The 12,153-nt window shown below is 41.4% G+C and overlaps 1 protein-coding gene across 1 annotated transcript; it reads left to right on the forward strand.

The window, feature by feature from the left end:
- Positions 1-8,019: 8,019 nt before the first annotated feature.
- RPL22L1 (ribosomal protein L22 like 1) lies at positions 8,020-11,424 on the forward strand. The gene is made up of 4 exons (XM_002716423.6): positions 8,020-8,145; positions 9,199-9,291; positions 9,448-9,569; positions 11,168-11,424. Exons 1-4 carry the CDS (start codon positions 8,137-8,139, stop codon positions 11,310-11,312), a joined length of 369 nt encoding a protein of 122 aa, XP_002716469.1. The 5' UTR covers positions 8,020-8,136; the 3' UTR covers positions 11,313-11,424.
- Positions 11,425-12,153: the final 729 nt, after the last annotated feature.

Here is a 12,153-nt window from a genome sequence, read left to right on the forward strand (position 1 = left end):
ACCTTTGTGTATTACCAGTTTTTAAACCCAAACACTGCATGAAGAAAATAAAACCAGAGGTCCACACGGAGTTTATTTCAGAAACACAAGAATGATTTAATGATTAGAAAATCTATTACATAATTCACTATCATAATAAAAGTACTGACAAGAAAGAGCCATGAGTGGGGACTGGCACTAAATTAAAACCTGTTACAAATTCTCTAACAGGTGAGGAATGTCTAGCCTGTGGAGTGGATAAGGCTCATAGAATCATTTGGTCTGGTGCTGCCAAGGAAACTGCAGGTGGGACTCGAAATTCAATAAATATGTAATAGGCTCATTTGTAAGTGGATAACTGTACAGCCCGATGAATAATGTTGTAAATATCGAAATGGCCCTCGTCAGTAAAAAAGTTCCCCACCACTGATGGACAGTGAGAGACTGGCAAAGAAATAACCAGACCAACAGAAAAGAAGAGAAAACCCAGATTGGACCCATATACATAGAGATGTCTAGTGTTTGGGGTTGGTGTTGTTGCACGGTGGATCAAGCTGCCTCTTACAACACCAGCATCCCACTTAGCAGTGAAGGTTTGAGTCCTGCCTGCTCCACTTCCAGCATTCCCGCAATTGTGCCTGGAAAAGCAAAAGATGGCCCAAGAGGGCCTGTGCCATCCACGTGGGAGACCAGGATGGAGTCCTTGACTCCTGGCTTGGGCCTGGACCAGACTTCACTTTTGCAACCATTCGAGGAGTGAACCATTAGATGGAAGATGTCTATGTCTGTCTGTCTCTCTCTGTTGTTCTGCCTTTCAAATAGTAGGTAAAGACGCCACCTGCAGCACCAGCATCCCATATGGGTGCCGGTTTGAGTCCTGACTGCTCCACTTCTGATCCAGCTCTCTGCTATGGCCTGGGAAAGCAGTACAAGATGGCCTAAGTGTTTGGGCCCCTGCACCCACATGGGAGACCTGGAGGAAGCTCCTGGATCCTGGCTTCAGATTGGCATAGCTCCGGCTGTTGCAGCCAACTAGGGATGAACCAGCGGATGGAAGACCTCTCTCTCTCTCTCTCTCTCTCTCTCTCTCTCTCTCTCTCTCTGCCTCTCTGCCTCTCCTCTCTCTGTGTAGCCCTGACTTTCAAATAAATAAATAAATCTTTAAAAAAAATATGTAGTGTATGGTAAGGGTGGTATGCAAATCACAGGAAAGATGAACTTAAATAAATTGTGCTGAGACAATTGTGAAAAAACAAGACAAATTTCATAATGTATAAATAAATTCCAAATAAAGTAGCGCTCCCATTGGAAACAATGAAACTATACAAGCCTTGAGAGAAAATAAATAGGTGAATTCCTCTATAATCTCCTACCTTCTCACCTATGATTGGAACTCCAGATACAGTGAAAGGTGTGTGTGTGAGAGAGAACAAATGGAATAAAAGGAATGTCATGAAAATAAGGATAAAAGATGTGCATGTATGAATGTGGGTGCTTTGAAGTATTTTTATAATCTTTGGTAAGTTTGAAATTATTTCTAAATAAGTTTCTTAACACCCCAAAAACTCACATAATACCATCCAGTTTTTATAAATTTATGTTATTTCCCACAGCATTAAATAGCTATTTCTGAGCAAGTGAATTAGATATTTTTGCATATTAATTTTTTTCTTCATTATATTTTCTTTCATGAATGTTTCTTTTCACATGAGAAGGTGACCATAATTTTGTTAATTAAAAAACTTCCTCAAAGCATTTGTTTAAAAGTGAAAAAAAATGAAATAATCTAAATGTCCATAAATAGGCAAATGACTAAATAAGCTGAAAATAATAAGAGTAAGCAATGAAAAGAAATACTTGTTCTCTTTGTTGTCCTTGTCCCTTAACCTACTTTTGTTGTTGTTGTTGTTTTTGGTTTTTAATAGAAAGCTTTTAGTTAATAAATATAAATTTCATAGGTACAATTTTTGGATTTTAGTGTTTCTTCCCCCCACACCCACCCTCCCCTCCCCAAAACATCTCACCTCCTACTCCCTCTCCCAACCCATTCTTTATTAAGATTCATTTTAATTATCTTTATATTCAGAAGATCAACACTACACTAAGATTTCAACACTTTGCACCCACACAGACACACAAAGTATAAAGTACTGTTTGAAGACTAGTTTTACCGTTAATTCTCATAGTACAACACATTAGGCACAGAGGTCCTGCATGGGGAGCAAGTGCACAGTGCCTTAACCTACTTTTATAACTTTGGTTTTTCTTTGTTGCATTGTAAATAATTTCCCACTCACTAATTTTCTCTTCAGCTGGGTCTACAACCCTGTTTCTTCTCCACTATTGCTAATTTGAATTTTTCTGATTTTAATTTTTATAATATTTAGCTCCTTTTAAAAAATATCCTGGTAGAACCTGATTGTCCTGGTTCCCTTATACTTTATCTCTAAAACATTTTTAAAAATATTTAATTTTATATTCTGTACATTCCTTATTTATTTTTTAGTTATTTATTTGAAAGGCAGAGTTACGGAGAGACAGACAGATCTTCCATCTCCTGGTTCACTCCCCAAAAGGCCACAATTGCCAGAGTGGGGCCGATCTTAAGCCAAGAGCCAAGAGCTTCTTCCAGGTCTCCCATATGGGCACAGGGGCCTAAACACTTGGGCCATCTTCCACTACTTTCTCTGGTGCATTAGCAGGGAGAAGAATAGGAAGTGGAGCAGCCAGGAACCGAACCACTGCCCATATGGGATGCCAGTACTATAGGTGGTCTCACCCCCCAAGCAATAGCACAGGCCCCATGTACCTTATAATTCTAATATATGTAGTCTCCACAAGTCTCATTTTATAGATCTCCGGTGCTTTCATTCATGGTGGTTTGTTTTCCATGTGTTTATTAACTTTTTTTAAAAAAAATTGCTTATATTTTTTGAAGTTTATCTTGGGGAATATTTTTGTGCCCAGACTTAAAATGAATTCCTCCAGACAGCATTTGCATTTGCTTTTCCATAAAGGCCTGAGCATACTTTAAACCACATTTTTAGTTTGGAGCTTTTTCATGCTATTTGGCCAAAGCAGCGGCGGCCATTGGAGGGTGAACCAACGGCAAGGGAAGACCTTTCTCTCTCTGTCTCTCTCTCTCTCTGTCCACTCTGCCTGTCAAAAAAAAAAAATAAATAAATAAAAAAAAAAAATTAAAAAAAACTTCAAACACATATGAACATGGCTTGTCACTTCTGCTTCTAAAACAGTATTTTACTTTTCTACCAGTGTAACCATACATTAAAAATTGTTTATGAAACTATTATAGCCATTTTTGGCCGGCACCGTGGCTCACTAGGCTAATCCTCCGCCTTGCGGCGCCAGCACACCGGGTTCTAGTCCGGGTTGGGGCACCGGATTCTGTCCCGGTTGCCCCTCTTCCAGGCCAGCTCTCTGCTGTGGCCAGGGAGTGCAGTGGAGGATGGCCCAAGTCCTTGGGTCCTGCACCCCATGGGAGACCAGGATAAGTACCTGGCTCCTGCCATCGGATCAGCGCGGTGCGCCGGCCACGGCGGCTATTGGAGGGTGAACCAACGGCAAAGGAAGACCTTTCTCTCTGTCTCTCTCTCTCACTGTCCACTCTGCCTGTCAAAAAAGAAATAATAATTAAAAAATAAATTAAAAAAACTATTATAGCCATTTTTAGATAGATACATAATGGAGGGACTTCTCTATAAATCTAATCCACCATACTATCTTTCTATATTCTTTTTCTTTTTTTTAAATTGTTCTATCTAGGCTCCAATATCATGTAGCTCCAATGACTGAAGTTTATATTAGAAGTATAAGAGGTCTTTAAAAAAAAAAAACTGTGGCAAAAAATGACCTAAATGAAAGATCCTGTGAGTGATTACTGACATCATAAATAAGAGTGTCAATTGTTAAATCAACGATAGGAGTCACTGTGCACTTGCTCCCCATGTAGGATCTCTGTCCTTAATGTGCTGTACTATGAGAATTAACAATACAACTCGTCTTCAAACAGTACTTTATACTTTGTGTGTCTGTGTGGGTGCGAAGTGTTGAAATCTTTACTTAGAGTTGATCTTCTGTATATAATTAAAAATAAATCTTAATAAAGAATGTGATGGGAGAGGGAGAAGGAGATGGGATGGTTTGTAGGTGGGAGGGTGGTTATGGGGGGAGGAATCGCTATAATCCAAAAGTTGTACTTTAAAAATTTTTACTTATTAATTAAAAGTTTTCTATAAAAAAGAAATATAAGAGGTCTTCAAAACATCTGTGGGAAATGTGTATTATTAAAGAAGCATTCATAGATACCATATCTTTTTGCCCCAAAATGAACACAGCTTTTAATTATATTTTTCTGTGAATTTTCCAAAGTTCCCTGATATATCTATCAAGTACTATATGTAGTGTATAGATACAGATATTTGAGGAGCTAGAAATACACTCTTCATTGTTCTTGGCTATTTACAGATATGTACCTTTTCATGCTTTAGAATCAACTATCAAAAAAATAAGGTGTTGAATGGCATTTTTTTTTAACTTTTATTTAATAAATATAAATTTCCGGCCGGTGCCCCGGCTCACTAGGCTAATCCTCCACCTTGCGGCGCCGGCACACCGGGTTCTAGTCCCGGTCGGGGCGCCGGATTCTGTCCCGGTTGCCCCTCTTCCAGACCAGCTCTCTGCTGTGGCCAGGGAGTGCAGTGGAGGATGGCCCAAGTCCTTGGGCCCCGCACCCCATGGGAGACCAGGAGAAGCACCTGGCTCCTGCCTTCGGATCAGCGCGGTGTGCCGGCCGCAGCACGCCGGTCACAGCAGCCATTGGAGGGTGAACCAACGACAAAAGGAAGACCTTTCTCTCTGTCTCTCTCTCTCTCTCACTGTCCACTCTGCCTGTCAAAAAATAAAAAATAAATAATTAAATAAATATAAATTTCCAATGTACAACTTTTGGATTATGGTGGCTTTTCCCCCCCATAACCTCCCTCCCACCTGCAACCCTCCCATCTCCCACTCCCTCTCCCATCCCACCCACGTCAAGATTCACTTTCAATTATCTCTGTATACAGAAGATCAATTTAGTGCATACTAAGTGAAATTTCAACACTTCGCACCCACACAGAAACACAAAGTATGAAGTACTGTTTAAATACCAGCCATACCGTCAATTCACATAGTTCAACACATTAAAGACAGAGATCCTACATGGGGAGTAAGTGCACAGTGACTCCTGTTGTAGATTTAACAATTGACACTCTTATTTATGATATCAGTAATCACCCGAGGCTCTTGTCATAAGCTAGCAAGGCTATGGAAGCCTCTTGAGTTCGCCAACTCCTATCTTATTTAGACAAGGCCATAGTCAAAAGTGGAAGTTCTCTCCTCCCTTCAGAGAAAGGTACCTCCTTCTTTGATGGCCTGTTCTTTCCACTGGGATCTCACTCGCGGAGATCTTTCATTTAGGTTTTTTAATTTTTTTGCCACAGTGTCTTGTCTTTCCATGCCTGAAATATTCTCATTGACTTATTAGCCAGATCCGAATGAATGGCATAATGTTAATATATACTTTGTGCGTGTGTGTGCAAGTACACAGTTTGGGAAGAACTGATCAATTTACAGCATTTAGTCTTCCAATTTGCACGTTTCTGGTAATTTTTTTTAATTTAGAGAAATCTTTTCCTCTATTACTCTTTCTAACTGGTTATTTTGCAAGTACTAGTTATTTTGAAACATGTTTTTCATATCTCCTTTGAACAAATGGCTTAACAATTCTTAAGGAGTTTATTATAATATAGAAGGCTGCCAAGCAAAACAAAGTGTGTTTTTCAGTTAATGATTAATTTTCAAAATATCCAAGAGCACAGATCATTTCTGCTCTGCAGACCGGCAGTTCTTGGGGAAAGAAATGCCAGTTGCTTTCTTGGCTCCTTAATGTTTGGAAAGCAAATGAAATTATTGTGGTTCTTAAGGCAAACACCTGGACAATCTTGTTGAAATGGATTTCTTCTAGGAATTTAGCAGCTCTATTCAGACTATGCATTATCAAAACAGTTCTCACGATAAATGATGGCATGAAGCACACATAAAATTATCAGGTTTTTTTTTTAAAAAGACATTTATTCATTTGAAAAGCAGAGTTACAGGAGAGAGAGAAAGAGAGAGAGAGAGAGAAGTCTTCCATTCACTGGTTTCACTCCCCAAATGGCAAATATCCTGGCAAAACTTGATTGTCCTGGTTCCCTTATACTTTTATCTCTTAAACACATTAAAAACACTTAGTTTTATATTCTGTAGTTTATTTATTTATTTGAAAGACAGTTACAGAGAAAGAGAGAGAGAGAGAAAGACCTTCCATCCTCTGGTTTACTCCCTAAAAGGCCACAATAGCCATAGCTGGGCCAGGCTAAACCCAAGAGCCAGGAGCTTCTTCATGGTCTGCAGGTGGATGCAGGTGCCCAGGCACTTGGGCCATCTTCTGTTGCTTTCCCAGGTGCATTAGCAGGCAGCTGGATTGGAAGTGGAGCAGCTGGGACTATGGAATCAGAGGCTCTATGGGATGCCTACCCACTTTGCGACGTGCCAGCCCACAATCGTCACTTTCTAGAGTCAGTCTCCAAATCTCCCCCTGCCCCCTGCCCATAGCAGTTTCATCCCCCAGGCACTCAGCAGGACTAACATCTGAGCGGCACGCCACTGTGCTGCTGTGACGTCGACATTTCCACCCTCATGGCCCTCACACATATTGGTAGATACATCACAGCACGTATTTGTGGAATTAGCTGGGAGGCTTTTCGTTAAGTCAGGGGACCTGGGGTTCACTGGAACTCGTGACAACGTGGAGTAAATTATACCCAACGTGTGGACAAGAAATCCATGCCATGTGTTTTGCTCTTACTGAGATCCTGCACCCTCATCCCAGTACCTAATTTACAGTACTAGAAGCCCTGATGGCCCTCAACAGTCGTTTTGAAACATGAGACTCATAAATAAAACATAAGGGGAAAATTACTACATTCCTAAAGTTGTACTTATGAAATGCATGAAGTCTGTATTCCTTAAATAGAAGGTTTCTTTGGGGGAAAAAATAAATTCTCAAGCAACTAAAAATATATATTGGAATAACTTTTTGGCTAGAACATTGTAATTGCAAGAGGGGAGATACTAAAGCAGCCTGACATGGAAAGCCAAGACACTCTGGCAAACAAACAAACAAACAAACAAAAAACCTAAATGAAAGATCTCCACGAGTGAGATCCCAGTGGAAGGAACAGGTCATCAAAGAAGGAGGTACCTTTCTCTGAAGGGAGGAGAGAACTTTCACTTTGACCATGGCCTTGTCTACATATGATCAGAGTCGGTGAACTCAAAAGGCTTCCATAGCCTTGGTGACTCATGACAAGAGCCTAGGGTGATTACTGAGGCCATAAACAAGAGTGTCAATTTGTTAAGTCAACAACAGGAGTCACTGTGCACTTACTCCTCATGTAGGATCTCTGTCCTTAATGTGCTGTACATTGTGATTTAATGCTATAACTAGTACTCAAACAGTATTTTTCACTTTGTGTTTCTGTGTGGGTGCAAACTGTTGAAATCTTTACTTAATATATGAAATCTTTACATATATGCTAAACTGATATGTATATAAAGAGAAATGAAAATGAATCTTGATGTGAATGGAAGGGGGTAGGGAGAGTGGGGAGTGGGAGGGAAGTTATGGGGGGGGAGCCATTGTAATCCATAAGCTGTACTTTGGAAATTATATTCATTAAATAAGTTTAAAAATTAAAAAAAAAAAAAGCAGCCTGAGCCACTGCCTTGCCCTGATTAGAAAGATCCAACCGGTTAGTTTCAGATGACTCCCGCGGGCCATTCTGGGAGCAGCAACTGCAGGGATGCATCCCCGTGACTAACCTGGAGCCGGGGAATCAGGGCAACCACTGCCGCCAGTAGGCATTCACGAACGGCTCTCCCGGAGCCACGCCCCCGGTTTCCTGGGTTACCGAGCTCCGCGCCCCGCCCCGCCCCACGTCCTTTTCCGGAAGGCGGAGGGCCGACGTCCTCGGCGCGTGACGTAGCACGCTGCGCTATAAATACGTGCCGCGCGCGGGTCGCTTCCTCTCTGCGCTACTGCGATCTTCCAAGATGGCGCCGGTGAGTGAGGGTACTCGTTTTAGGGGAGGGTTTTGGTGTATCTTAAATGTTTGTACCTGGCGAGGAAGAGCGTCGATCAGATAAAGAGAAGGGAGAAGTGGGCCGCGGGTCGGGAACACAAAGTTTTAGGGTACCCAGTTGTTTAGACCTGTCGCTGCCATGTGGTCTGGTGGAGTTCGAGCTGGGCCCGGAATCGGCTTAAGATGGGGGTCGTGGGCTCTCAGGGAAGAGGGAGGCACGACTGTAGACAGGGCTGGGGACAGCATCTGGGCCTTTTCTCTGCGCCGTTGCGGCTCCGTTTGCACCAGGGAGGGTGGGTAATTAGCAATGGAGGCGGGCCGGTCGGAGGGCCCAGGCGCGCTCCGAGAACTTTATAGTTGAAGAAACTTTGTGAAGTAGTTTAAATATTAAGTGGTTCTAGTATTGGAAAGAGCTTGCTTCGAGTAAAAGATGTATTTGAGGAAACTTAGTGTGAAAATGGAATAAAAATATTATCTTGTTTTGGAGTAAAAATAAAGTGTTAGGAACATTTTGAAGACCCTTTGTTTTGGCAGTTTGCCAATTACATTTTGCCGGTTGGGTTAAATGACAAGTTCTGGGATTATCTGTTTCTACATGGGTCAAGTTCTGACAGAGCTGTGAACTGCTTAGCAAGCAGTATATCAATCCCAGCACCCACTAATCTCTTGTCAGCCCCACGTTGTGGATAATTATTTTTAAAAAAATATTAATACTTGAGATCCATGTGGGTGGATCTAATTGGAGGTGACATTCTCTAGCAAATAGTGATTATGTTTTTATTTCACTGAATGTGGACTGTTGCCAACCATAGCAACATCTGAGTTGTGGACTTGTACAGAACCCACAGAAATTTTGGTTTAAACCAAGTTAAAATTGTACCCCTCTTTAGAAAGTCTGATTAAAGAAAAATTGGGCTATGGCAGATTGACAGTTGCATATTTGTATATAAGTAAACTAGGACGTTGCATATTGCATTGATACACATTTCATATAAAGTAAATTCTTACAGTGCTATAATTAATCTTCTTGTAGCAAAAAGACAAAAAGCCCAAGAAGTCAACCTGGAAGTTTAATTTGGACTTTACTCATCCTATGGAAGATGGAATTTTTGATTCAGGAAATTTTGTGAGTATCATCCTCAGCTTGTTTTTATATTTGTAGAGTTCTTCATGATGACTTAAGTATATCTGATAATAACCTGACCTCTATTCCTAGGGTGCCTTCCCTAGTGAATATCTAGGGTTTTCTTCCCTAGTTTGCATTCTTTCTGTTTTGAAATAGGAACAGTTTCTCCGGGAAAAGGTTAAAGTCAATGGGAAAACTGGAAATCTCGGGAATGTTGTTCACATTGAACGCTTCAAGAATAAAATCACGGTTGTTTCTGAGAAACAGTTCTCTAAAAGGTTGGTATGCACTTTGCAAATTTTTACTAAAATTATGGTTGTGCAGTATTTTTAGAGAATACTTAATGCAGCATTCTCTTTATGCAAGAATAAATACGTTAATCGGATATATCCAAAATCTGCTTTGAACTTACTAAATGCCCATCTGTGTGGAAAATTTATTCACTGGGTGCCAGGTGCCTGGCTGTTGTGATTCCTTGCTAGATTGTATTTAGGTAAATCATGTCCAACATTAGTTCTCACTCATGAACTGTATGCCCTGTTAATCGGAACTGTGTACAGAAATGTGTGTTGGTGCATAAGTATAAGAATGCATTTCCAGAAGCATGTTTAGTGTACGCATGGAAGAAATACTGCAACTTACTAATGGGAAGGTTTTGGTTTTTTACTCAGCAAATGGTAAATGAGTGCATGGCAGCACCACTGTAGGACTGGACAAGAGAGGTGTGCAATAAATTTCAGGCTGTGGCAAGTTCTGTACAGGGTTGTGTTTCGGGGGGTGGCTGGTCATGAAAGACCTCACTTAAGTGTAGTAAGGAGTATAGGGTGTTGTGAGAAGGGTGCACCAGGCTGGAGGGGTAGCTGGGGAGCAGATCTTCAAAGCAACAGGAAGGGAAACCATTGACTTGTTGCTGAAGACCACTAACAGCATTAGGAGATGGTGGTGGATTGGACTGAAGTAGTGGTGAAATTGGAGAAGACCTCCTGAAATTTACACTGAAATGTGGCCCCTTAAAGTTCCCTAGAAATGCTATCCGGGCTGCCACATGTGCTACTGGAATTTGGGGTGCCTTATGATTTCACCACAGGCTTATTAAAATCCCTGATATTAATAAGCCCAGGAGGGTTCTTGCCTAATAACAAGGCAGCATGGTACGTTTTAAGCTTTTATTTAATGAGAAAGATGTATAGGAGGGTGAGAGCTTTATTTAAGAGAGGTGAATAGGGGTTCGTACCAAGCACCAGGAACCAGCCATGTGGATGAGCATCTAGGCCTGTATCTGGGCCAGGAAGCCTTAAGCACATGGCCTGAAGGCCATGTGCCCTGGAGGCGCAGGGCTACAGCAAGCCCCCTCCTGACAAGAGGCCAGGGGAGAAGGGCTCTGGCCAGCGCCAGGCCACACCTTGTGCAGGCTTTTAACCCACTTCCAAAGGTGAGTGGTTAATTAACCTGATTGGCTGGTGGGCACCCAGGTGTGGCCAGGTAAGGGAATGAGGTCACACAGGGCCATGACAAAGGCGTGGTCTTCCAGTTCACAAATCTAACAATTTTAACCTGTATGCCTGCCTACTTCAGTGGCAGTGCATGTCAACTGAAGTTAGGAATTAGCAAGGATTCAAAGAATGTAGCTGCTGTCCCCAAGGGTTTTAAAGACATGCAACATAAGTTAGAAGGTGCGGTTCTGTGACTTCCTTGTTACAGGTCGAGGGCCCAGGAATTCAGAGAGGCTGACTTAAAACGAGGTGCTGTGAGCAGAGGGAGTATAATAGCAAAGGGTGGGGAGGAATGTGTAAGGTATGAACAAAAAGAATGTATATCTTCCATATAATCTTAATAGATTCTGTTTGTTAATGAAATTCATGCTTTTATTTTAAAGGTATTTGAAATACCTTACCAAGAAGTACCTTAAGAAGAACAATCTTCGTGATTGGCTTCGTGTGGTTGCGTCTGACAAGGAGACTTACGAACTTCGCTACTTCCAGATTAGTCAAGATGAAGATGGATCAGAGTCTGAGGATTAGGTCAGGCCTCCCCGTAGAGGCTTTCCTTCACTCATGAAGTACTCATAAAAAAGAAACATCCAGAAAGGGATTTTTTCACTTATTGGGCAATTAAAAAAATTGTATTCTTAAACCTCTGTCTTATTTATTTTTTATTAAAGAGTATTCTGTTTGCGTGATTCTGGTTTTCCTTTGATAATTTTTATAGGCAGTATTTAAATAAGTTACAGCTAGAATTTCCAAAGTTCCTATTAGAAATCTCAAGTGAAAGTAGCATTGGGAATATCATCGAAGCATGTTCACACACAGCTTTAAACTGAAATATGCTGCATGCTCTTAACAGCCTCAGGTGTTTGCAGTTTCATAAATGCGAGCCTGGGAGCCCAGCACCTGTGTGCTCAGTGTGGCATCGCTTGTGCATTCTGCTTCAAAGGATGTTGTCTGGTCATTAGAAGTTTTGGGTAAGCAGCGGTCCTGCTAAACCCAAGTGCTTAATGTCCAGTTAGAATCCTGGCATACTTACTAATAGTGTTAAGAGTTAGCTCTTTAGTAGTTTGAAATATGAAAGTTTATGAAAACTAACATTGTTTCCTCAAACTGGATTTGTTGTTTGAGGTAGTTTAGCAGCATCTAGATTGAATGAGAGTGAATTTCTCTAACCTGACGATGGTACCAGACCTTGGGTCTTAACCTGGGCTCTGATGCTGATGAAATGTACAAAAAGAATTACTAAATGTCAGTGCTGACTTAACTGGAGGCGTGGCGGCAGTGGTGTCAGTGTTGTGGTTCAGCAGGTTGAGCAGCTTTTTGGAATGCCAGTATGCCTCCCAGGAGTGAATGCACCTGGAAAGGTGGTGGGGGT

Source organism: Oryctolagus cuniculus, chromosome 4, assembly GCF_051225735.1.
Source record: "Oryctolagus cuniculus isolate XC-2025 breed Fujian yellow rabbit chromosome 4, ASM5122573v1, whole genome shotgun sequence".
Lineage (NCBI taxonomy): Eukaryota > Metazoa > Chordata > Mammalia > Lagomorpha > Leporidae > Oryctolagus > Oryctolagus cuniculus.

Coding starts and splice junctions, on each gene's coding strand:
- RPL22L1 (XM_002716423.6), top strand. Junction 9,292..9,447: donor TTTTTGATTCAGGAAATTTT/GTGAGTATCATC, acceptor GTTTTGAAATAG/GAACAGTTTCTCCGGGAAAA. Junction 9,570..11,167: donor GAGAAACAGTTCTCTAAAAG/GTTGGTATGCAC, acceptor TTTATTTTAAAG/GTATTTGAAATACCTTACCA.